Source organism: Wolffia australiana, chromosome 6 (assembly GCF_029677425.1).
Source record: "Wolffia australiana isolate 7733 chromosome 6, ASM2967742v1".
In the NCBI taxonomy this organism is placed as follows: domain Eukaryota; kingdom Viridiplantae; phylum Streptophyta; class Magnoliopsida; order Alismatales; family Araceae; genus Wolffia; species Wolffia australiana.
Genome location: NC_135840.1, coordinates 16,393,310 through 16,419,729, shown reverse-complemented (window position 1 = coordinate 16,419,729; position 26,420 = coordinate 16,393,310). Strand labels below are relative to the sequence as shown.

The 26,420-nt window shown below is 47.6% G+C and overlaps 1 protein-coding gene and 1 long non-coding RNA gene across 3 annotated transcripts in view; one reads left to right on the top strand and one right to left on the bottom strand.

The window, feature by feature from the left end:
* EMB2016 (mRNA methyltransferase EMB2016) overlaps positions 1–26,420 on the top strand; it is a 47,406-nt gene that overhangs the window by 6,000 nt on the left and 14,986 nt on the right. For both annotated transcript variants that reach the window (XM_078576412.1, XM_078576411.1), the window contains exons 3-15: positions 13,714–13,837; positions 14,294–14,935; positions 14,997–15,362; positions 15,437–15,523; positions 15,792–15,968; positions 22,277–22,418; positions 22,490–22,671; positions 23,707–23,789; positions 23,868–23,916; positions 24,027–24,093; positions 24,160–24,641; positions 24,709–24,808; positions 25,400–25,533. In XM_078576412.1, the coding sequence (XP_078432538.1) occupies positions 13,714–13,837; positions 14,294–14,935; positions 14,997–15,362; positions 15,437–15,523; positions 15,792–15,968; positions 22,277–22,418; positions 22,490–22,671; positions 23,707–23,789; positions 23,868–23,916; positions 24,027–24,093; positions 24,160–24,641; positions 24,709–24,808; positions 25,400–25,533 (2,635 nt within the window). The remainder of the gene's footprint in view (positions 1–13,713; positions 13,838–14,293; positions 14,936–14,996; positions 15,363–15,436; positions 15,524–15,791; positions 15,969–22,276; positions 22,419–22,489; positions 22,672–23,706; positions 23,790–23,867; positions 23,917–24,026; positions 24,094–24,159; positions 24,642–24,708; positions 24,809–25,399; positions 25,534–26,420) is intronic.
* LOC144704576 (uncharacterized) lies at positions 10,936–11,649 on the bottom strand. The gene is made up of 2 exons (XR_013581849.1): positions 11,540–11,649; positions 10,936–11,200 (listed from the first exon to the last, which is right to left on the bottom strand). It is a non-coding gene; the product is annotated as an uncharacterized LOC144704576 (long non-coding RNA).

Below are 26,420 nucleotides of genomic sequence, written 5' to 3'. Positions count from 1 at the left end.
GCCAGCTAGCACTCCCCTCGACCCTAACGTCAAATTGGGGAAGGGGGAGGACTCGCATCCAGTGGATCACTATGAGTACCAGCAGATTGTGGGCAAATTGATCTACTTGACGCACACTCGGCCCGACATCAGCTTTGCCGTCAACCTCCTGAGCCAGTTCATGCATGATCCGCACGTCATTCATCGTCAGGCGGTCACTCGGGTACTCGCGTATCTGAAGGGCTGCCCAGGGAAGGGTGTGCTCTTCCCGCGAAGCTCGGACCGGACGGTGAAAGTATATACTGATGCAGATTTTGGTGGGTCTCTTATCGATTATCGCTCCACCACAGGGTATTGCACATTCATCTTCGGCAGCTTGGTTAGTTGGAAGAGCAGCAAGCAGGACAAAGTGTCCCGCTCTAGTGCCGAAGCCGAGTACCGAGCGCTTGCTGATGGGGCCTCTGAGGCTCAGTGGATCTATGGGATACTTCAAGACCTACGGGTTGAGTATTCCGGCCCAATTCACTTCTTCTGTGACAACAAGTCGGCAATTGCACTGGCCAAGAATCCTGGCCAGCAGGGAAAGATCAAGCACATGGAACGTGACCGCTACTTCTTCAAGGAGCGGGTTGACGAGGGCATTTTCGACATTGATTTTGTTGCCTCTTCGGACCAAGCCGCTGATGTGCTTACCAAGGGCCTGTCCAGGCCTCTCTTGCAACGTGCAGTGTCCAAGCTCGGTATGGACGATATCCATGCTTCGCTTGCGGGGGGCTGTTAGTGAGACATATCCTATATGGGCTAATGGGCCCTGTTCTATAAGCCCATTAGCCCTCTTATCTGTTTCTCTCTCCATAGGGTATATATACCCCTTGTACATCTCCTTATTCTCTTAAGTCATTACTCTATTCTCCTCTCAATCTCTCGTTCTCTCCAAGGACCCTCTAGGGTTCACACCTAGAAAAATAGTGGAATAGCTCAATGTCATTCATATTCTACCTGCTTTAAATAGGGAGATAGAGTTTTACACTTTTACACAAAACCCCCTGAGAAACTAGGGAAAGACATTTTAACCCTACAATCTAACACTTATATTTGCAGACCGCAATCCCTCATGTTGATATATTTTAATCTGGTGGAAGATCCGTGTATAAATCCTCCAGTTCTCTATGTAGAAACTAGTCCTTGACATCAAACTGATGACGGATCTTATCTTCGATGGATAGGGTATACAACTAGAGTCAGTGTGGTGCTTTGCTTTGTTAACAGTAGCAACTTTTTCAAATTTATCAAGGCAAAAGGACTGAGTGAAACTTCTGGCATACTATCCACAAAAGAATGCTTCGTACTTCTCAAGTGTGCCATCCGCTGATTCCTGAAATTTTTGTCTTTTGAAGAAAAAAGGGGAAGATTACCGAAGATCAGTGACCAACCCAAAGCTGCATATACATATATATTTATGTTATTTCGAAAAGAATACATTTATGTGAAATATATGAAATACCAGAATTGACCCTCTTCACACCCTTCGGCCCTGCGAAACCAGTACCGCATATAACACACAAGGAGCCTTCCACACTCTGTGGGCCCCCTGCTGGCGCCTCACCTGATGAAGTCCCAGCAGGCCTCTTTCAAAGCCACATCCACCGTTGTGAGCTTCTGTGATCCCCATATGGCCCGAGAGAACAAAGATGCGAGAACAAACGCTCATAAAAAAGATGGGAGCAGTCATCCTCACCCTGTGTACACATTAGGCATGCTGTTGAGGTGTCTGAGAGCATTCGCTTTCAGAACTCTAGTGTCATCAGGCTCTGCCTTAAAAGCAGCCATTCGAAAATCCCCACCTTTAGTGGAAGCGTCTGTTTCCAAAGAAGTATGTAGTTATGGGTAAGTGGCGATTCCCCCCATATGGCCCTCTTGGATCTTCTTGTAGGCGTCCCACACTGAAAATAACGAACCCTCCGTGCCCAGCCGTCCTGTGTTCTGCTCGTCTGGGGATTATACGCCCACTTACCCCTAATCGGTTCCCAAATTATACTCTCACTTACCCCTAATTGGTTCTGCTGTCCCATTTCCCCTACAAAGTCCATCCTGCCTCCAATCCCTCTCCTGCCATCTTTCCTGCAACGTTCATGTCCTCTGCAATCATTCCTGCAATGTCCATTCCACTACCAATCCTTCTTCTGCAATCATTCCTGCAATGTCCATTTTCCGCTAACCCCTCAGCAATCTTTCCTGCGACATCCATTTGCCGCCAACCCCTTTTCCGCAATCCTTTCAGCTATGCCCATTCCGCTGCCAACCCCTCTGCCGCAATCTTTCCTGCAATGTCCATTCTGCCGCCAGCCCCACGTCTGCAATCTTTCCTGCAATGTCCATTCTGCTGCCAACCCCTCTCTTTTAATCGTTCCTGAAACGTCCATTCCGCCACTCCCCTTCTCTTGGTGACACCCATTCCGCCAAGTCCTCTCTTAACCTTTCCTGCCAGCCCTGGCTACAATCTTTCCTCATGTTGCTCTCCTCTCTCTATCTCTCCAACCTTTCCCCTATTGCAGACATCAGGTTCCATCTGATAAGACAACTAGATTCTCACCAGATTGGTGATTTTTGAGGCGCATTGGGGAGTCTAGATAGGGTTCTTCAAAGACCATGCTGTCTGGAAAGACAAGCTAATAAATCATTTTGTACTTTTTTTCTTACATGGCCCTTCCGCCTTCTTTCCTTCATCAATCATGCCCACTTTCTCTGTCCCAAAAATCTAATCTTAGATAGTTGCTTGCTCTCCCTGTAATTGGACTAGATCAGATGATTGCTAGATGTGGAGCTCCTAGATATTGAAGTTTGTCAAGGAACAGGACTAAAAATTCCCAAAATCTGGTCTATGTCAGGTTCCCTTTTGGAACCTGTAATCTCCCTCTCTCACTCCTGGCGGCTAGGGTTTTGAAGAAGAGGAAGACGAAGAGCCACATCTCATTAACTTGACGGATCTGTATAAATACAGATCCAGTAACAGTTACATTCGTAATGGGCCAGGCCCAATAATGAGAGAAACAGGAAATAGTAAGAAATAGAAAGAGAGAAATAGGAAATTCGAAATAGAGAAATAGGGAAGTAAGAAATAGGGCATCGGCTAACACCCCCCCGCAAGTTGGGTATGTATGTTAGTCATGCCCAGCTTGGTGGCTAGCCTGTATACTCCCGGGCCAGGTAGTCCCTTAGTAAAGATGTCTGCTACTTGATCAGCAGATCCAACATTGTCAATAGTAACAATACCAGCTTCAATCTTCTCCTTTATAAAATGTCGATCAATCTCAATATGTTTGGTCTTCTCTTGTTGAACAGGGTTGTTAACAATGGCAATTGCTGACTTATTATCACAATACACTTTAATTGGGTCTTCTTCCTTGATTCGAAGTTCTGTCAAGATGCACTTAATCCACAGTCCTTCACATATGCCCTGGCAAGTGCCCGGAGTTCTGACTCTGCGCTCGATCTCGCAGCAACCTGTTGTTTCTTACTTCTCCATGTTACCAGACTTCCCCCAATAAAAGAACAATAACCGGAAGTTGACCTTCGATCAATCCCTGACCCTGCAAAATCTGCATCTGTATAGATATTTACTGATATATGACCAGTCCGTCGGAATAGAAGTCCTTGCCCCACCGTCCTCTTTAGGTATGCCAAGACTCGATGAGCTGCCTGTAGGTGAATCTCTCTTGGGTCATTCATATGCTGACTCAATACTCCTACAACAAAGGCAATATCTGGGTGAGTGTGATTGAGATAAATCATCTTCCCAATAAGTCTTTGATAAGCGTTTCGATTAAATGGTGCACTGTCCTCTCCTCTTCCAAGTTTCACATTGGGGTCAATAGGATTAGCTGCTGGTTTGCAGGCAGTCTTGCCTGTTTCCTTCAACAAGTCAAGTATGTACTTGTGTTGTGAAAGGCAGATGCCTTCCTTGGAGTAAGCCCCTTCTATTCCAAGGAAATAACGTAGGGTCCCAAGTGATTGAATTGCAAATTCCTGAGATGGGCATCGACCCAGTCTTCCAGTCTCTTCTATGTCACTGCCAGTGACTATGATATCATCAACATATACTAGTAGAATAGTCAATTTTCCATCTGTACTGCGCTTGAAAAACATATTGTGATCTGCATTACTTTGAAGATATCCCAGCTGCTTCATAGACCTTGTAAACTTCCCAAACCAAGATCGAGGTGACTGTTTTAGTCCATATAGAGCCTTCTTCAGTTTACACGCCGTTTGTCCATCAGTAGACAGATTATATCCAGGTGGAGGGGACATATACACCTCTTCATCTAGTTCACCATGAAGGAATGCATTCTTCACATCATACTGAAATATTCCCCAGCTGAAATGAGCTGCCAGTGCAATAAGTATCCTGACTGTATTCAATTTTGCCACTGGTGCAAATGTCTCAAAATAGTCTATCCCATATGACTGAGTAAAGTCTTTTGCCACCAGCCGAGCCTTATACCTCTCCAACGTTCCATCAGAGTTATACTTTGGTGAATACACCCATTTGCATCCCACAACTTTCTTTCCCGCAGGTAACTGTACTAGATCCCATGTGTGGTTGTCTCCCAAGGTCTGCATTTCGAGGTCCATTGCTGCTTTCCATTCTGGCATAGACAAGGCCTGCTCTACAGATCGTGGGATCACCACATCCACCAGGTTACTCAGGAAAGTCTGGTACTGAGGTGACAATCTGTTATCGGTCTAGTAATTGGACATTGGGTAAGTAGTCTTCTTGGTACAGCTTCTTACACCCTTTCGAAGGGCTATAGGCCAATAATACTGATCTGCTGGAGTTGTTTGATCACTTGCTTTCTCAGGCTCAGGTTGTGGGTTATAGTTACCTTCTTCAACTTCTCTGACGCTGTCGTCCACCGATGTAATCTCAGAAGGTTCAATCTGGCCAATATCAGCTTCAGTTTCTGATGAGCTTGGTTTCTCAGATGTACTTGTGCCTGACTGGGGGCCCTCTTCAACACTTGAGGGCATCCATTCTAACTATGTACTGTCACTCCCTGATGGCTTCGGGTTGCTCTTGTGGAAATATGACTGCATCTCATCGAAGGTTACATCTGCGAAATAAAGAATTTACCAGTTGTGGGATGAAAACATTTGTACCCTTTCTGAGAGAATGAGTAGCCAACCATAGCACATTTAATGGCCCTTGTGTCAAATTTTCCTCGCCCTTGATTGTGGACATGAACAAATGCCACCGACCCAAAGACTCGGGGCTTGAGTCCTGTCTTCAGATCAACCTGCTTGAACATCCCTGAAAGAAGTTCCAGAGGACTTTGATAAAGAAGCCCTTTTGAAGGGGTCCGGTTTATCAGGTGGACTGAGGTGAGAACAGCTTCTCCCCACAGACTCTTGGGAACATGATTATGAAGCAATAATGTTCTTGCCATTCCCACAATATGGCCTATACATCTCTCTGCTAGACCATTCTGCTGGGGGTGTTAACGCAGGAGGATTCATGAATGATCCCATTCTGTTGAAAATAGTGGGACAAAAACATGTTAAAGTAATCACGTGCATTATCAGATATGAATCTTTTCACAGTGACCCCAAATTGATTCTTTATCATTTCTTTAAAGACTTTAACAGTGTGACCAACTTCCATCTTGGACTTGAGCAAATACACCCACGTAAATCTTGTTTCATCGTCCACAAATATAAGAAACCACCGGTGACCAGATATACTTGTTGTTGGGCTCGGACCCCATACATCACTATGAATGCGATAAAGTGGGGTATCACTCCTCCCAATATGATTGAATGAAGTTCTTTTATGTTTTGCCAGTTGACAGGCATCCCAAGATAATTGTTCAACCTTAACATCCTTAAATAGAGAAGGAAACCAGGTCTTTAACAAGCCAAAAGAAGGATGGCCAAAACGGGAATGATAAAGCAAGATTTGAGCAGCTTCATGTGCTCTCTCCCTTCCATCCCGGACAGACTGCAGAGTGGAGAAACACGTTGCTCCTTCTTCAAAAAACAGCAATCCATCCTTAGCCTTAACACGTCCAGTCTTCTGGCCCACCACCTTATCATAGAAATAACAGTCATCATTGTCAAGTAGAAATCTGTAAGGAAGCTCTTTAACTAAACGCTGAGGTGAAATTAAGTGTGCCTTCAGCAGTGGAACATGTAACACATTCCTCAGCCTTCCTAGAGGTTGGACCTCTAGATCACCAATACCTGTAACCTGCAATGCTTCTCCTCCAGCTGTTAACACCCTCCTTTGACCATCAATAGGTCTATAGTTAAGAAATTTAGAAACATCGGGGCCATATGATCTGTTGCCCCACAGTCAATGACCCACAATGTCCTTCTTGATTTAGAAAAAATATGTGCATCACCAAAGTAGGCCTTAGCCTCACCTGAGTGGACGAGTGACGTGGAGCTCAACATGCTCTTCAGTTTTTCAAAATCCTCCTCCAACTTCTCCAGCTCGCCCAGCTGGCCTGAGAAAGTAGGCTTCACACACTCGGCTGCCGAAGATTTTTGGGGTTCAGTTTGTGAATGAGTGGTTGTATAAGCCTTCCCCTGTTGAGTTGGTTTCCCATGCAGCTTCCAGCACATGTCTTGAGTATGTCGCCAGCGCTTGCAGGAGGTGCAGAATAGATCATCCTTCTCATCTCCTTTCTTCACGCGTCCCTGCTGAGTTTTGAATTGGTTACCCTGCTGGTTGGAGTTGCTGTTTTTAGTCTCTGATACAGTAGGGCATGGAAGAACTCCATCTTTTTTCTTAGTCAAGAAGGCTGTAGTCTCTCCCTTTCCAGGCTCCACCAGCTGTTGTAGCCTCATCTCTTCATCTAGAATGATACTGATTGCCTCTTCAAGATTTGGAACTCTCTCTTTGTGCAAGATCTTGCTCCTCAATGCCTCATACTCCATGTTGAGGTCCATGAGAAACTTGTAGAGACGATCCTTCATTACATACTGCCATTCTGGTGACTCAGGATTCAGAATTGGCCTGTAGTGGTTGATCTCCTGCCAAAGGGCCATTAATTCAGTTGAATATTCGTCCACGGAGCGCTCTCCCTGGACCAAGCTAGTAGCAGGAGTAACCAAGCTGTAGATGCGCCAGTCAATACCTCGTTTAGAGCTACTCCTCTGTGCATGGTCCCATATTCCTTTTGCAGTCTTCAGGAACAGAAATTTCTTGAATCTTTCCCCAGCCATGCTGCCCAAGAGCCAAGCATGAACCAGTGAGTCCTCTTGCTTCCAAACTCTGTAGTTTGGATCTTCAGAATCGACCACCCTAGTGAGGTGATCAAGGAGTCCCAGTCCATCAAGAATCAACTCGACATACTGACTCCAATGGAGTAGGTTTAAGCCATCATAATTCACCGACTCAGGAACTTTGGGAAAAGTAATCTGTGGAGCTCTCTCACGGTCTTGAAGAGACACCATCTTTTCTGATGAAGCTTGGCTTACTCCAGACTTTGTCGTCATCTCCGCATTGGCCATGACCAGGCGCTCCTTGCTCCAGGCAGGCCGAAATCACTGCTGGTGAACGCAGCAGAATGCCCCGGATTAGGGCTCTGATACCATGTCAGGTTCCCTTCTGGAACCTGTAATCTCCCACTCTGACTCCTGGCGGCTAGGGTTTGGAAGAAGAGGAAGACTAAAAGCCACATCTCATTAACTTGCCGGATCTGTATAAATACAGATCCAGTAACAGTTACATTCGTAATTGGCCAGGCCTAATAATGAGAGAAACAGGAAATAGTAAGAAATAGAAAGAGAGGAATAGGAAATTTGACATAGAGAAGTAGGGAAATAGGAAATAGGGCATCGGCTAACAGCCTATCATAAACGGAATCACCCAATGGAAAGAAGACAATATCTAAGTTGATTATTAGGGTCTACCTTCATTTTATGGCCTGAACCTTAGGCTCTTTAGGCTTTGACAGTAAAGTCTAAATTTGCAACTCATTGTATTCATTGTTTTCTGTAAACAAGAAAATGATTCTCTTAATCTGAGAATAGTGATTACAAGGGTTTATATAGGGGGCCCTAATGGGCCAAAGATAGAAGGGGCCAAATATAGAGCGGGCCAAACATAGAGAGGGCCAAACATAGAGAGGGCCAAATAATGCTCAACACTCCCCCTCAAGCTGGAGCGTGGATGTTTTCCACACCCAGCTTGGAACAGAGCTCTTCAAACCGAGGAGCATGAAGCCCTTTGGTGAAGATATCTGCTAGCTGTTCAGCGGACGGAACATATGGCGTGCAAAAATTTCCCGATTCAAGCTTCTCTTTGATGAAATGACGATCAATCTCGATGTGCTTTGTACGGTCATGCTGAACGGGATCATGAGCAATGCTAATCGCCGATTTGTTGTCGCAGAACAGCTGGACAGGAGAGCTAACTGGACACCGTAGTTCCCGGAGGAGCTTGGTAATCCAAAGTGCTTCGCAAAGACCATGCGCCAGAGCACGGAACTCCGCTTCAGCACTCGAGCGGGAGACCACCTTCTGCTTCTTACTCCACGTAATCAAGTTGCCGCCCAAGAAGGTGCAATAGCCCGATGTGGACCGTCGGTCGACGACAGAGCCTGCATAATCAGCATCAGTGTAGACTTCTAGACGCATGCCTGTATGACGACGAAACAGTAGTCCACGACCAATGGTGCCCTTCAGAAACCGGAGGAGACGATGAGCAGCATGAAGATGACTCTTGCGAGGAGTCTGCATAAACTGACTCAGAACACCCACTGAGTAAGCAATGTCTGGACGAGTGTGGGTGAGATAAATCAGTTTGCCCACAAGTCTTCTATATTGTCCGGGCTCAGCAAGCTCCTCATTCTCGTCGGCACCGAGTCGATGGTTCGCATCAATCGGTGTCGAAATAGGCTTAGAATCCTCCTTTCCAAGCTCGCAGAGAAGATCCACCGTATACTTTCTCTGACAAATAAAAATCCCGCTCGAAGAATATGCCACCTCTATGCCAAGAAAATACCTCAACGGGCCAAGATGGCGAATAGCAAACTCCGACGAGAGATACATGGCCAGCTCAGTAATGGTCGCCGTATCATCACCAGTAATAATGATGTCATCCACGTACACAAGCAGAATAGTGACTCCCCCTGACGTGGAATGGCGGTAGAAGAGGGTGTGATCTCCATTACACTGACGATAGCCACGGCGCTTCATGGCCGTCGTGAAACGACCAAACCACGCTCGAGGAGATTGCTTCAAGCCATATAGTGCTTTCTTCAGGCGACAGACAACAGAATTCGGAGACGACGGCACTAAAGAAGTGTAGCCTGGAGGTAATGCCATGTAGATCTCCTCAGTCAAATCGCCATGCAGAAAAGCATTCTTCACATCATATTGCTGCAAAGTCCAGCCACGATCCGCAGCAAGAGCCAAGAGGATCCGCACCGTATTCAGCTTGGCAACGGGGGCAAATGTCGCCTGATAATCAATGCCATGCTTCTGAGTAAACTCCTGCGCCACAACCCGAGCTTTGTGCCTCTCAATAGAACCGTCGGAATTATGCTTCACAGCATAAACCCAACGGCTACCCACTAGATGCTTCCCGGCCGGTAGAGGAACCAAATCCCACGTCTCATTTTGAGCAAGAGCACGAAGCTCCTCCTCCATAGCCTGACGCCAATGCGTAAATGAAAGTGCAATGTCCACCGTCTTCGGAAGGGAAGTGGCATCAAGTGAGGTAAGAAGTGCATGATAGGATGGTGAGAGACGGTGAGATTTAAATGGATGCCTCTAAGGGATAGAGAGGAGAAGAACGTGAAGAGGGCAGCACGGCTAATGAGGATTCTAGAGGTGGGAGGACGACTGCGGCGGGGCATCGGAAGAGGACGTAACAACCCGAGGTCTTCGACGAGCGAGAGTAATACCATAGCGTTTTTCAGGCGGGCATCGGCGGATAGGAAGTGGTGGAGGCAAAGAAGGTGCTGCCGAAGAGGAGAATTCAGCAGCCGGGACAGGAGGAAGCTCCACATGAGGGACGGAGATGGGGGCCGGAGAGATGTCAGGAGGCACAATTTCTGGAGGCGAGTCGGGAGGCACAACTTCTGGAGGAGACACGACTGGCGGGGCCGGAGAGGATGGACGAGAGACGGATAACGGAGGAGATGGTTGAGGGAGAATTAGGAATTCAAGTGGATCGGATGAGGGTGTTGATGAAGGTGGCTCTGGAGAAGAGGAAGAATAGTAAGGGAGAAATTCATCAAAGTGGCATCTTTAGTGACGCATTTAACCGATGAGAGGGTGGATGATAGCATACATAACCTGTTTGCGTGGAGGAAGAGCCAACAAACACGCAGTTCACAGCACGAGGGTCAAGGTTATCACGAGCAAGGCGATGGTTAGGCGCTTAACAAACACATCCGAATACACGAGGGGTAAGATTAGTCCGGAGAGAGAGGGAGGAAAGGCATGCTGAAGACGGTCAATAGGTGTGGAAAAATCAAGCACTCTAGACGGAAGGCGGTTAAGGAGATGGATGGCGGTGGAGACGGCTTCCCCCCAAAGATACTTGGGCACATGCATATGGAAGAGAAGGCTCCGAGTCATTTCAAAGATGTGACGGAATTTACGTTCGGCAACGCCCTTTTGTTGGGGTGTATATGGGCCAGAGGTTTCATGGATAATGCCTTTGTCTTGAAAGAAGGTGCTTAACGAGGTATTAACATAGTCTTTAGCATTGTTGGAGCGGAAGCGACGGATGGACGTAGAGAATTGAGTTTGAACAAGTGAGTAGAATTGGGGAATAACACGGGATATCTCCGATTTATTCTTTAAGAAATAGGCCCACGTGAAACGAGTTGCGTCGTCAATGAAGATGCATAACCATCGAGATCCGGAAGTGCTGTGAATAGGGGAAGGTCCCCACACGCCGTGTGAATAAGAGAAAAGGAGTGGAAGAATGAGAAGACGAGATAGGATAAGAAGTGCGATGATGTTTCGCAATTCGACAAGCATTACAAACAAATCGGTCCACAGAATGGCCTTGGAAAAGTTTTGGAAAGAGACGATAAAGGGTAGCAAAGGAAGGATGGCCGAGACGTCGATGAAGAAGCCACAAACGCTCGTGAGAAGCCGAAAGAGAGACTGCCGTAGCAGCAACAGCAAAAGAAGGCGAAGAAGGTCGAACAAGATAGAGCCCCTCATGCTCCTCAGCAATGGAAATCTTCCTCCCCGACACCTTATCACGATAAAAACATGAATGAGGTGAGAATGTAAGATCGTGATTCAAATCGCGAACAAGATTCGACAAGGAAAGGAGATGATGAGTTAGGCGTGGAACATGGAGAACTTTAGGTAATTGCATAGAGGAAGAGACGGCCACACGACCAATACCCGCCACGGTGAGAAGATCGCCGGAGGCCGTTTTGACTTTAGAGGATCCAGAAACGGGTTCATACGTTACAAAAGCTCTTGGATTAGGGTCATATGAGCGTGGCACCGGAATCAAGAAGCCAAGTGGAAGATGAAGAGGGATTGTCGGAAGGAGATGGGGGTGGAGGAAGAACGGTGGACATACCTGCGTGGGCCAAGGAACATGAGCCCACGACTGGAGGATCAAGCAAGCGGCGGAGGCGTTCCATCTCTTCCGGAGTAAAGCCGGCGGGCGAGGCACCAGTGGGAAGAAGTCCGTATAACATAGGCACTTGACCCGGAGGAGGCACTTGGCTGACGGAAGGTGCGACGGTAGCGAGGTTGCTCTGTTGCACGCGCTTCCGTTGAAGCTTGTAGCACGTCTCCTTGGAGTGGCCCCGCTTCTTGCAATAATTGCAAAAGAGAGAGGATCACCTTGGAGACTCCTCAGACCGAGTAGTCGGACCACGCGGCAAAGAACCGGGTGGTGTCGTCGTCGATGGGCGCGCCGGAGAGGACTGAGCTACAAGTGCCGTGACCGGGGTCTGCACCTGCTGGAAGCGAGATTCTTCAATTCTGGCACTGCGAAGAGCATCCTTGAAGGTAAGCTCCTTCTCCCGATGGATTAGCTGAGCCCGTAGCGACTCATACTCCGGGTTCAGTCCCATGAGGAACTGGAACACCCGAAGCTGAAGAGTGTACTTGCGATCCACCGAGTGAGGATTTGGTGGCATGTAGTGGTCGATCTCATTCCACAAGGAGATGAGCTCCGTACTGTACTCCATAATGGTCCGGTCCCCTTGCCGCAGATTGGAGGCCCGATGCACCAACTCATACAAAGTGGCGATATTATGCTTCTTGGAGTGACTCTCAAGCGCCGCTTCCCAGACTGCCTTAGCCGACTCCAGGGACAGAAATTCACCCTTAACGCTGGGTGAAATGCTGTCCAAGAGCCAGCGATGAACAATCCTCGACATCCAGCCAATCGTAGTACTGGATCGGTCCGAGGAGGTCCGTCTCCAGAAGGTGGCGCATGAGACGCCTTTAGGGTAATTTGGACGTACTGGCGCCATTGCAACAGATTAAAGCCAGTGAACATGCCATCTGGCGGCATCCGAGGCAAAGAGAAAGGTCCTGGGAGGAAGACCAGTTTCCGACTCAATAGGCGCCGCAGGTGCATGTGGTGTCAAGCCGGGCGTCGAGTTTGGCGTAACCGAGGAGGTCGGAGCTTCAGGTGACTCAGCAGCAGCAATAGGATTCGTCATTGCTGAGATTTGGCCAAAGGAGAGGTGCTGAGATGGCTTGGACAGCACAAACAGCAGATGAAGGCCCAGTCAAAGCAACGCCCACAGTCGAAGCAAAGCTCACGGACGGCAGGCCGGACAAGCGTGCAGGAGGCTAAGGACAGCCAAAGACAAGCAAAGACAACCGTGCGCGGCGGTGGGCGGCCGTGCGTGGTGGAGCGCGGTCGTGCGCGGCTGTTGCGGTTGTGCGCGGCCGTGTGCAGCTGCGCGCAGCTGTGCGCGGCTGCGTGCGGGGCTGTCGCGGCTGTGTGCGGCCGTAAAAGCTCTGCGCGCGGCCGAAGAATGCTGCGCGCGGTGTGCGGCAGCTGCGGCTGTGCGAGGGCGACGGCTGAGCGCAGAGGGCAACGGCGGTGCGCGAGATCAGGCTGGCCGGAGAGCTGCCTGAGATCTGAGCGCAGGAGGAGGAGAGTCCCAAGAACCCAGATTAGGGTTAGGGTTAGGGCTCTGATACCATGTAAACAAGAAAATGATTCTCTTAATCTGAGAATAGTGATTACAAGGGTTTATATAGGGGGCCCTAATGGGCCAAAGATAGAAGGGGCCAAATATAGAGAGGGCCAAACATAGAGAGGGCCAAATAATGCTCAACATTTTCTATTAACCTTTTTATCTCAACGTGCTGTAGACATCTCGTTTATTGAGCTTAAGCTATATCCGTTACTCATATCGGCTGAGTTTTATTTTTATTTGCAATGCCTTTTCAAAATTTCCCTTGCCTATCTTCAAATTATCTTTTACTCTTTGTGTCTTTCTTTATTTGCCAATATCCTAAAAACTCAAATAGTTCCCCGTAAAATGTATACCATAGTGCATTTGGAGTCCGTAACTTTTTTTCCGTTTCAACTTTGACTTTGGAAGTTTTTTGAGTTCATAACCTTATGGCTCTTTACTATACTAGAAGTTTTTGTCACTTCATTTATTTATTGTGATCTGCTAAATATTATTTAGAAAGATTTTGTTGTGGTTACATGGCATCCGTCATACATCTGGAGCCTTTATTTTCTCATAGAAACTCATCTTCTTATCGTTGTCACAGAGCAACATCGCCACCTTCATTTGCGCTGGAAGTTTTTGTGCACTGTGAAGGAGAATCTCGTTTTAGGCGCCTCTGCCAAGCTTTTCTTTACTCACCATCGTCATCAAATGTGTTAGAAGTTGAGGTATTCAATCACGTTAAATTGTTGGCTAGCAGTCTATTTCTTATTGTCTATGGACCTTTTGAGTAGCTACTTTTATGATTACAATCTCCAAATAATGATGCATTCTTGCGGATTCCCTGTTTTCTGTTTACTTTATTGTCTACTTTTGAATGAAAACTTTCGGCGATGACTTATATTGTAATGTGGTAAATAGCTTATATTTTAATTATTCCGTGAGCAATAGTTTTTTGCACTTTTTATTTGTTAGAATCTAGTATTGCGTCATCCTCAGTATGTGCTGTCCTTTTTTACTGTACCATGTGCTGGGTTTAATCTTTTATGCTTCCTCATTAATGTTGCATTGTTTGATTTTTTTTGAAAGATAATCGCACTTTTTATTATACTGTGGGAAGCATAACTTTTTTTGTGTCAGGAACTCTCTCATTTTTTTGATCTTCTAAATCATTTGATTTGCAGGCTGTAGTTACTAACCATTTAGTAGTAAGAGGTACATACTGTAGTCTGAGTCTGGTTATTTATGGCAACACTGCTGAGGATCTTGGTCAATTCAATATTGATGTGGATATGGACAGCTCTCTGGCAAATTTGGTTTTTTCTGCTTCTGAGGGAAAGATTGAAGATCTTCCTCTTCCTCTCCGATCAATGAAGTTGTCTCTTGAAGATTCCATTTCATCTTTAAGATCATTGTCGCCATCGGTTCTGCCTTCAGATCTTTCAACTGAATTAAAGGGGTTTCTACTTTTGGTTCTTAAGATAAGCCAAATCCCTGATCTTGCAGATGCGCTTTCTAAGGTCCTAAGCACTGTAGTCTCATCGTTCATCTCTGGTGAATTTGGACTGCAGAATATTGTAGAGGCTAGAAAATGGATAAAAGATATGCAGTATCCCTCTGATTTAATCTCTGACGCACGAGATGAGTTGGAGAAGCTCTGTAATAATGACCAGTTGTCATTTGAAGATGAGAGAGAGAAGCTACTGGAAAATGGAGAGCCGAGAACGAAGGTTGTTTCTATAAATTCAGAGTGGCTTGTTAAGAAATTTGGACAATGTTTTCCCTTGGAGAAATGTACTACTCATGGGCGTTTACTACTTACCCAGGTGGGTTTACCTCTTATGCTTCGGTCTATATTGCGGCTACTTATTATTCTTTTTTTTCCAGAATAAAAACCTTGTTATCTGGTTGGGGGTTGCATTCCTTTTATGCTCGGCAAAGGAGAGTTGCTTTTGGTTTGTTACGAGTGGTGCAATGAAGAAACTCAATAAAATTATGTCTTCAGAATTTCGTTCTCCTGGCAGTACATTACTTCTCCTTTGTGTTGTTGAACAAGCGACAAGGCATGCCATCGGATGTGAAGCTTTTCTGGGATGGTGGCCACGGAAGGATAGTGAAGTGCCAGCTGGTATTAGTGATGGATACTGTCGTTTGTTGAGCTTGTTAATACAAAAACAAAGACACGATGTGGCTTCCCTTGCTTCGTATATTCTCCATCGTTTGAGATTCTATGAAGTTGCTGTGAGATATGAGGTATTTTCGCATGATGTCTGTTGTTCCAAATTTAATCTTTTATGCGCTCTAATAATGATTTTTTTCCTTTTTAGTCTCAAGTTTTATCTTTCTTGACGCTTCAATCTGCGGACAGAATGAGTTCTCTTTGCGATGCTGATGTTATGCTTAAAAGCATTTTGGTATGTACCTTTTAAATTACTTATCTTCTGCTTGGTAGCTTGTAGAGTAAGTAATGTGGATCTTAATTTGGCCCAACTGGTTCTCACAGAAGCTATTTAATTGGTTCCATGACTTTTAAGAATTGAGTTCTTCATGATATCAGAGTTATCTGAGTCTTCGTACCCTTTATTTGTTTTTTAATGGAAATTCAAATTTTATCATAAGTCCATATAACTTTGATTTAATTTTCTGTTGTGTAATATTTCTCGGGTATTTTTCTTTTTCCAGAAATTGATAAACTTGCGGGTTGAAGTTGAAGATCCCTCTCCGGCTGCTTTGTCAAAGTCGTCTTCACTGGCTCAACAAGATTTATTGTCTTACAAGGCCACGGTGGACTTTATTTCTGGTTCGAAGCGTTGTTTCTCTACCAGGGACATCGATGGGCACTTACTATCCCTCCTCAAAGTATGCATCGATGGACAATGATTAGCTACACTTACATAATCTGATATTTTATGAATTAAAAGAGGGATGAAAATTAGTGCTTATCATCGATTCAAAATTTGAATTGTTGGCAAATGCAGAAACTCAAATATTATTTTGCAGTCGGTTAATATCTTTTTGTCAGGAAGGTATCCTATCAGTTTTTAACTGACGCCATGTCACTTGTACCCTAACAGAATTGAATAAAGTACTCTTCCATTCGACGGGCTTATATGTTGGGGTTCGTGTATTTCGTTTGACAGTTATTTTAATGTTTTGGCTGAAAAGTTCCTTCTCTGATATCGTTTCTTCGCATTTCATTTGCCATCTATGCACGGAAAAAATACTCTACTTTTTGGAAGCTGGGCTGACAATATATATTTGTTGTGGAGGAAAGTGGAAGATAATAACATCCCCATAACTGAGTACATAGGTGGGTATGTATACCCTAAGAGAGAGAAGGATAGATGGGCTAATGGGCTTATAGAATAGGGCCCATTAGCCCATAGTAGCTAGTCTCTCACTAACACCCCCCCGCAAGCGAAGTATGGATATCTTCCATGCCGAGCTTGGAGACGGCAGGTTGAAGAAGTGGGCGGGAGAGGCCCTTAGTGAGGACGTCCGCTGCCTGGTCGGCGGAGGCAACAAAATCAAGGTCAAAGATCCCTTCGTCGACTCGCTCCTTGAAGAAGTAGCGGTTGCGCTCCATGTGCTTGATACGTCCCTGTTGTCCAGGGTTCGTGGCCAACGCGATCGTCGATTTGTTGTCGCAGTAGAAGTGAATCGGGCCGGCGTACTCCACGCAGAGATTGTGAAGGATGCCATAGATCCACTGGCCCTCGGAGGCCCCATCGGCGAGTGCGCGGTACTCGGCTTCGGCACTAGAACGGGACACTTTGTCCTGCTTGCTGCTTTTCCAGCTGACAAGACTGCCAAAAACAAACGTGCAGTAGCCCGTGGTAGACCGATGATCCACTACGGAACCGGCGAAGTCAGCATCAGTGTATACTTTGACGGTCCGGTCAGTACTGCGAGGGAGGAGCAGGCCCTTGCCGGGGCAGCCCTTCAGGTACGCAAGAACCCGGTGGGCGGCCTGACGGTGAACCTCCCGGGGAGAATGCATAAACTGACTGAGCAAGTTGACGACGAAGGCGATGTCAGGCCGAGTGTGCATCAAGTAGAGGAGTTTCCCCACCAGTTGCTGATACCGGTGGGAATTCGTCAGTGGTGAATCCTCCCCTTTGCCCAACTTGACGTTGGGGTCAATGGGAGTGCTCACCGGCGCACAATCGGTCATCCCAGTCAGTGCCAGTAAGTCGACAGTGTATTTCTGCTGTGAGACGAAGATCCCACGAGGAGAGTAAGCCACCTCGAGACCAAGGAAGTAGCGAAGAAGGCCGAGGGCCTTGATCTCAAACTCCTTAGCCAAGGCGGCGCTCAGGCGGACAGCTTCAGCAGCATCAGACCCCGTGATGAGGATGTCGTCGACATACACGGCAAGAATGGAGATCCCGGTCGGGCTGTGACGGAAGAAGAGGGAGGCATCTCCATTACTCTGAGTGTACCCTTCGGTCTTCAGAACGGAGGAGAACCGCCCAAACCACATGCGCGGAGACTGCTTGAGTCCATAGAGAGACTTCCGCAGGCGGCACACGTGACCGGGGGGGCCGAGAGAATAGCCCGGCGGCTGCTGCATGTACACCTCTTCCGTCAGATCGCCATGCAAGAAGGCATTCTTGACGTCGAACTGGCGGATGGTCCAGTGGAAATGGGCCGCAAGAGCCAAAAGAAGACGGACAGTCTCCATCTTCGCCACTGGTGAGAACGTCTCGAAGTAGTCTACGCCATAGGACTGAGTGAACCCCCGAGCCACAAGCCGAGACTTGAGGCGTTCGAGAGTCCCGTCCGCATGATGCTTCTTGGCGTGGATCCACTTGCAGTCCACAGCCCTCTTGCCAGGGGGAAGTGGAACAGCGTCCCACGTGTGGTTCTTGAGGAGAGACTGCATCTCCTCATCCATCGCCGCTTTCCAAGAAGGAAAGGCGAGAGCATCGGCTAGCGACGAGGAACGGATCGGACTCGATGCGGGGAAAGAAATAACCGGCAGGGAGGACTCAACCGGTCAAAGGAGATAAAATGAGAGAGGTATAGGGAGGCCTTAGTGCACTGACGGACCCCTTTCCAGAGAGCAATAGGCCATCCCAACTGATCGTCACCATCGACAGAAGGAGGAGCGGAAGCAAGGGGGAACTCCCGGGAGGAGCAGGAGGCGACACACCGGATGAGGAGTGTATGTCGGCGGTAGGAGGGGAAGATGAGTTGGATGGAGATTTAGGGCTGGTCACGAACAGGTGACAAGGGCGACTCACCGGGAGGGGACGCGGATGGTGAACCGGAGACCAATGGGAGAGGAGGAGTTGCCAAGGGGAGGGGCAGGAAACGAAGTGGAGGACACGCCCAAGGACTCCGCAGGGAACTGAGGAAGAGGAGGCAAGGAGAGAGATCATGGAGGGAGGAGGGTGGTGTGGTGGTAGACTCCACGATCAGACGGGGCCCCAAGGGGGGGGCCGAAGGAGCCTCATCCAGCGGAAGGCGCGATGAGGTAGAACAGTCCCCAAAGTAGGGTTCATGCTCGGCAAAGGTGACGTTTGCCGAGATGAAGAAACGCCGAGAGGGCGGATGGTAACACCGATACCCTTTTTGGAGGGAAGAGTAACCCACGAACACGCACCTGAGGGCGCGAGCATCAAGCTTTGTGCGCGTCGGAGAAGAGTCATGGACGTAGGCCGTGCAGCCGAAGATACGAGGCAAGAGCCCCGTCCTCAGGGAAGCGTCCGGGAAGGCCGCAGTCATCCGGTCCAAGGGGCTGGAGAACTCCAGGAGCGGGGTGGGGATACGGTTAACGAGATGAGTACTCGTCAAAACCGCATCGCCCCAAAAACGCCTAGGCGCCTTCGAGTCCAACAGCAACGTGCGCGCTGTCGAGGTAACATAGCCGATCCGCCGCTCAGCCATGCCATTCTGCTCGGGGGTGGCCACACAGGAGGACTCGTGGAGAATGCCCCGGTCGGCAAAGAAAGAGTCGAGGTCAGCGTTGAAGAAGTCCCGAGCATTGTCGGACCTAAAACGCTGGATGCCGCGACCGAACTGCGTCTGGAGCATGGTGCAAAAATGTCGAACATTCTGCGCAACCTCCGACTTCGCAGTCAGAAGGTAAACCCACGTATAGCGGGTAGCTTCGTCCACAAAGAGTAGGAAGTAGCGGTGCCCCTTCAGACTGGGCTGTGGGGCCGGCCCCCATACATCACTGTGGACGCGGAACAGCGAGGTCGTAGTGTGAGACAGAGAGGAAGCAAAAGAGGATCTACGATGCTTGGCCAACTGACAAGCTTCACAAATCACAGTCTTGAGGTCCATGCCCAGACATAACGACGGAAACAAACGCTGTAAAGTAGAGAAAGGGGGGTGTCCAAGGCGCTGATGCTCCATCAGAAGACGACCCCGACACTGCTCAGCCGCAGAGAGTAGAGTCCGGTGCACCATGAAGCACTGGGAGCGGCCTCCGTCATCCAGCAGCAGCAGTCCATTCTCCCGCCTAATCGGTGTAGTCCGGCCCACCTTGTCAGACAGAAACATACCGTCAGGCCTGAGGTGGAATGAACAGGAGATGGCATCAACTAAACGCTGTGGAGACATAAGAACTGCCCGCAGGTCGGGAACATGCAGGACGTTGTGGACCACACCAAGACCGTCCACATAGACTGCCCCGATGCCAGCCACACGAAGACGTCCACCCCCTGCCGTGAGAACAGTACAGCCACCCTGATGCCGCTCGTAGGACACAAACCGAGCATTACTCGGGGTCATATGTTCGGTGGCCCCCGAGTCAAGGACCCAAGTAGTATCGGAGACGACAGGAGAGTGAAAAGCCGTATGACCACAGTACCATTCATCGGAAGGGGAAGGAGTGGAAGACGCACCAAAACCACCGAAGTAAGCCGTGGATGGATTATGCAGGGCTGCCATCTGGTCACGAAGTCGGGCCAAATCTGCCTGGAGCTGATCCATGGTCACTGAGGAGGCGCTGGCGGAGGATGAGTCAGACTGGGCTACCATGGCCTTGCCATCGGCGGCCTCTTTCTTCTTTCTCCAATCATTCAGGCGCTTCTTGCACTTGTTCTTCCCGTGGCCCGGTTTGCCGCAGTATGAGCAAACCGCCGTCCCAGCTGGTGGAGCAGCGGATGTGGGCGTAGGGAGGATCGCCGGGGGCTTGCCGCCGGAAGAAAGTGCAGACGCGGTGGGGGCAGAAAGCAGGGCGGTCGACTCGCCCGGAGGACCGGAGGAGGGAGTCCCATGGAGGAGAAAGTGACTTTCCTCCTCTTGGAGCTCCTTCACCAATTCCTCAAGAGCAGGTGGACCTTCTTTGCGGTGCAAAGCACGACGACGGATGTCATCATACTCGCGGTTCAGGCCGCTGAGGAAGCCCATGATCCGCAAGAGGAGCACATTCTGGTACGTCTTCGATGTCGGGTCGTCGGGTGGAAGATAATAGTCCACCTCATCCCATATCTTCTTGTGGGCAAGTGCATATTCAGAGATGGTCAGCGTCCCCTGACGGAGATTGCTGGCCTGACATGCAAGAGCATAAAGGCGCCACCAGTCGTTGTCCCGGCCACAGAAGGAGCGCCTGATCCCAGAATCCTTTGACCGTTTTCTGATGCGGAAACCGGTCGTGGAAGTCGGGAGCCAGGGTGTACGCATACAGCCAGCCGAGGACGAACTGTTCCTCAACGTCCCATGCCGCATGGTGTGGGTGGTCGACTGTAAGGGGCTCTTCAGTGCAGTGCTTGAAGAGCTGACGTGCCTTCAGGGCGGTTTCGACAAAGCGCATCCACTGAAGGAGATTCGGGCCCCGTAGGAGTGTCACCTCCGGGACCGATGGGAGCGGATGGGCCACCTTGTAGGACAAGGGCCTCTCGGCGAAGTCAGTCTCAGTGAACGGCATGTTGGTTTCGGTGGCGGCGGCGGGCGGCTGCGGCGCAGGCGAGCTGCGGCTAGGGCTGCGGCGCGTGCGCGGCGCGGCGGCGGCTGCGGCGCTGGCGCGCTGCGGCTGCGGGGCTGCGCGCTGGCGCGCGGTGGCTGGCAGCTGCGGTGCGGCGCGCTGCGGCTGGAGCTGCGGCTCGCGCGCAGCGGCTGGCGGCTGCGGCATGGCGCGCTGCAGCGTGGGCGCGCTGCGGCTGGAGCTGCAGCGCGTGCACGCGCGGCGGGCGGCGCGCAGGCGCTGCGGCTAGGGCTGCGCGCGTGCGCGCGCGCGCGGCGGCTGCGCGCGCGAGCGCTGCGGCTAGGCTGCGCGCGCGCGCGGGGCTGGCGGCTGTGGCGTGGCGCGGCGGCTGGAGCTGCGCGCGCAGCGCGCGGCGCGGCGGCGGCGCGCGGCGGCGCTGCGGCTAGGGCTGCGCACGCGGCGCGCGGTGGCTGGCGGCTGCGGCGCGGCGTGCTGCGGCTGGAGCTGCGGCGCGCGTGCGCGCGGCTGGCGGCTGCGGCGTAGGCGCGCAGCAGCTGGCGGCTGCGCGCGCGGCGTCGGCGCGCGGCGGCTGCGGGCTGCGGCGCGTGCGCGCGGCGGCTGCGGGCTGCTGCGCGTGCGTGCGGCGGCGATGTGCTGCTGCGCGTGCGAGCGGCGGTGGCGGCTGCTGCTGCAAGAGCGGCAGCGGCGATGTGCGGGCGATGTCAAACCCTAGGTGAGGAGCTCTGGAGCTCTGATACCATGTTGTGGAAGGAAAGTGGAAGATAATAACATCCCCATAACTGAGTACATAGGTGGATATGTATACCCTAATAGAGAGAAGGATAGATGGGCTAATGGGCTTATAGAATAGGGCCCATTAGCCCATAGTAGCTAGTCTCTCACTAACAATATTATAATGACTATAATGACAAATGTTGTTCAAAAAAAAAATTTATAATGACTATTTGTGTATATATTTTCACTAATGATTCGGAAAAGAATATTTGGTATGCCCAATTCAGAAGTCGATTATGTGAGTTGTATCAGAACTGATAATGCTAGGTTCATCGTTTTTGTGGAATAAAAATGTTGATGATAGCAAATATTGGTAAGTTCAGAGGTGTAATCGATATTTCAAAGGTGTATATTAGCCACGGGTTTTTTCATATGGTGATCGTGCGATTACTTGCCATATGATGCTATCTATCAATTTTCTGTTTTTCAACGCACTTTTGTTCGAATGTGTGAAATTACCTGATTTATAATTTTGCGTCTGTGGCTGAACCAGGAGAGAGGGTTTCTTCCTCTATCTGCTGCTATATTGTCATCACCTACTCTTCGCATGAATAGTGGTGTCACTTTGGAGATATTTATTGAGCTGGCTGCTTCGATTGAAGAAATACTTCTGAGGCTTCTCAACTGTCGCTCAGGTTTTTGTACATCTCTTATCGAAGATTTTTTTCAAACGTCTTCCTGACTGCTATTATTCCTCAATTTTCAGGTTTATTATTTCTGCTCTGTCAACCAGAGGCTACCGCAGCACTTGTTTTGTCTCTACAAGGAATGGAAGAATCAGAAAAGGCAGACTATGTCACGCTTAGACATGCAGCAGTTCTAATGTCAAAGGGTTTCTTTTGCCGTCCTGAAGAAATTGGAATGATCGCAGAGGTTCATCTTAGAGTGGTACGGAGTGATCTGTCACCTGTTTGTCTCACTTGTGGTGGTTTTATTTTTTCCCTTAAGTATAATAAGATTGAGCAGTTCACAGCTCGCCGAGTTTCCCTTTTTGTTTTGGCGATAAAATTTGTATCACCTTGTCAGGTATATAGCCCTTATATTGATTTATCTTACATATTGGTCCAGCATACTCTTACGTTTATGTACGTTAAGTTCATTGTTAGGATCCAATTTTTTGGTAAGTGATGGATAGATCAGTCAGGACAGAGGATGAATCGTTTAACTAGTTTTTTTTCACAAAATGGCCTTATTGATTACTTCCTTAGAAGTCGTTTAAAGGTATTTCCATTTGGGTTTGAGTCAGAGAGATCATTTATGCCGCAATATTCCGAGTCTTTGGGCGGTGATGCTGATCAGCAACTTATTTCTAATTGGATTGTGGTTTTTGTTCTGAATCAGCTCCAGTTGAGATGTTACTGAGTTCTCCGTCAAAAGTGTAATTGACAGGCTGTGATGCTTCAAGTTGGTCTTTGATCTATTTGTCTTATTTTCGTTGTCTATGATGACATCATTCACCTAATGCGGTGTGAGAAACTACCAGGAAACAGCTGGTCATAAAAAATGCCACCACCTCCTTAATTAAGTATTTGGTTGGAGAAAGTAAAAAAACTCAAGAGAAAGAAAACTAATCATCAACTGAACCTCTCTGTTCATTACAATGTAGGATACAAATTCTTAAAAAAAGTACAATGTAGGACACTAATCTTTATGGGGTAAAAGAAGTAACTTTTAGAATCCATGACACTTTTAGAACTTTCCAGACCCTATTTCTTTTGAGAACCTTGAAGGTTGAACGTTCTAGAACCTTCTGCATATCGTTTGAACCTTTTAGTATGAACATTCTAGAACCTTTAAGAAATCAAGAACATTCTAGAATCCTTTAAAATCTCAACATAGGATCTATTGTTCTAATGAAAATCGGGTGTTTCATTATGTGTTTATGGTTTAGTGTTTCTTACTCTTTTCTCTTTTGATACGTAGGCCGGCACTATTGACATGCTGTTGTCATCTCCTCACTCTGAAGAGCAACTATGGACTCTTTGGGAGCTTTGTGCGATTTCCAGGTTGAACGGCTGGCTTCTTATATCTTCCGTTCCTCTCTCTGGGCTTTCTTTCATAACCTTGGGTTTATTTTTGTGCAGATCTGACGCAGGACGACAAGCATTGTTATCCGCCGGGCAATTCCCTGAGGTCTTAAATCTATTTTATCTGCCTGGTTATTTTTGTTCTCCTAAATGGATTTTCACTTTGTTCCATATTATTTATTGATTTTATCTCCACATATTGGTTTCCATTTGTAGGCAGTATCAGCTCTCATCCAGATATTACGATCCTTTAAAGACATGGAACCAGTTTCGGTGAATGCTGGTATGTAGAGGCTTACTTTTTCAATCTCAAGGACTTTCGCTTAATTTATCCAAGATAATATTTCAGGGTCTTTATCATCTAGTATTGCTGTCTTCCATTTCGCTGCGGAGATAGTTGAAGCCATTGTCATGGATTCAAACGCGACGTCGCTGTCGGCTTGGATACGGCATGCTGTAGACCTTCATGGGGCATTACATGCCTCGTCACCAGGGTTGAATAAGAAGAATGCCCCAAGCAGAGTACTAGACTGGATCGATGCTGGCGTTGTGTATCACAAGAGTGGGCCTGTCGGGCTCCTCCGTTATGCTGCTGTTTTAGCTTCTGGTGGAGATGCTCATCTCAGTTCTTCAAGCGTTCTTGTGTCTGAATCAATGGACGTTGAAAATGTTGTGGGAGAGTCTGGGCCCAGTTCCGATTTTCATTTTGTTGAAAACCTGCTGGGAAAGTTTGTTGCTGATAAATTATTTGAGGGCATTGCCCTTCCCAATATGTCTCTGGTTCAGCTGACAACGGCCTTCAGAATTTTGGCTTTTGTCTCTGAAAATTCGGTATGTTTTTGGTGTGAATTAAATTAAATTTATTTGTTTTTCACTCTGTTTAATCCTGTTGGTGAAGACCGTGGCAGCAATGTTGTTCGAAGAAGGAGCAGTGACCCTCATATTTGTGGTTCTAATGAACTCGAGATTTATCCTTGAACGATCGTCAAACACATTTGGTATGTCTTATGCTTATTCAGATCTAACCCTTTTCTGAAATTAAAAGTTAAATGCAAGAACTTCCTCCAAAATATTTCTATCGGGAGTCATTTCATTTGTTGCTTAACTTGAAATCTTTGCTATCTTAGAACTTTAAAATTGACTTTACACTCTTGTGAACAAACGCCAACCAATGAAGAAAAGTGCATTGTGCATGTTGAAGAGCAACATCTTTTCATTTATTTTAATTTGGTGTGGCTCTTTTGGTTTTGCGTTTTATAAGTTTTTTCCACCATCCCAACTTCAGATGTTCTCCTAAAGTGAATCCTGCCTGTCACTTTCATTTAATTTGGTCTTTGGGATCTCTGTCGGCTAACTCCTGATCATAATTTGAACTTTCCTTTGTTTTTGTGTCCAACCTTTTTTTGTGCCTCATTAAATATCTTAAAATTGAAGAACTCCAGCGATGTAGAGAAAGATGGAGGACAGAGAAAAATATAACGTCTTCTAAAAATGGGGTATTTAAACCCGGGCACACAGATAATTATAGAATTAAAGAAAGAAGATGGATGATAATGAAATAGGCTGATAACAAATATTGTTTATTGCAGATTATCTTGTTGACGAAGGGGGTGATTGTGGCTCCACCTCTGATTTGCTCCTTGAGCAAAATATAGAGCAAAGTGTGGTTGAGCTAATGATTCCTGCATTAGTTCTGCTGATTAATCTTCTGCGGCAATTGCATGTATGATATTTAGTGTAACTTTTTTCTGTGCACGTTTGAACTACTTGTTTTCATCATGTTATCATCAAATTTGGACTTAAGAGTTTAATCCATCAATGGATATATGCGTAAAAACCCTCATCCTATTGGCGTCAGGGAGTCTGTGTTTGAGGACCTAAGTTGAACATTCTAAAAATCTTTCTACGAAGAGCTACTATGTTGTTCATGTTTATTATCACTCTGCAATATTTATTTTGGTCGCTCTTTGCTTTTCAAACGTCATTCATTTTGTGCATGAAAAATGAGGAACATGTATCCTAGGTTTATTCTTAGTGACCAGGTTTTGGAGAGCTTTTCATCAAAATAAAATTCTAGAAAGCCAAATTTCATCTTTCTAGCAGGTGAGTGGCAAGTTATATTCCCGGTTGCTACGTCTGCATCTTGCCCAATCGGGATCTTTAGATTCGTTGCCCAGTCAGTAGTGCAGATTGCCCTATTTCTTTCAGCCACGTCATTATCTAGACTACAAAATTATTAATGTTCTTAATACGCTTTGAGTCATATCTCAGAGCGGGTCTCTGTATGTTACTTAACTGCTGCCAGCATATCATACTTAATAAATGATTGGTGAGTTATTGTTCTCTTACCCAGACTGCTCTAATTTATGGCTATACAATTTTCGAATAGACTCAGAAGGAAACACGCGCCACCTTCCTTGTCAATTATGGCTTGCCGAACAAAACGTCATCTCACTAATTCGTGAAAGCCTTATAGGTACGGGTTACTACTGGGCTGGGCCTCTCCCAGTGAGTATCTTTAAGTGTCCGTCTATATGACTGACTCACTTTAGGTCATATGTACAAATACATTGTACACGAGGCTTAAAGAAATATTACATGAGGAAGTAG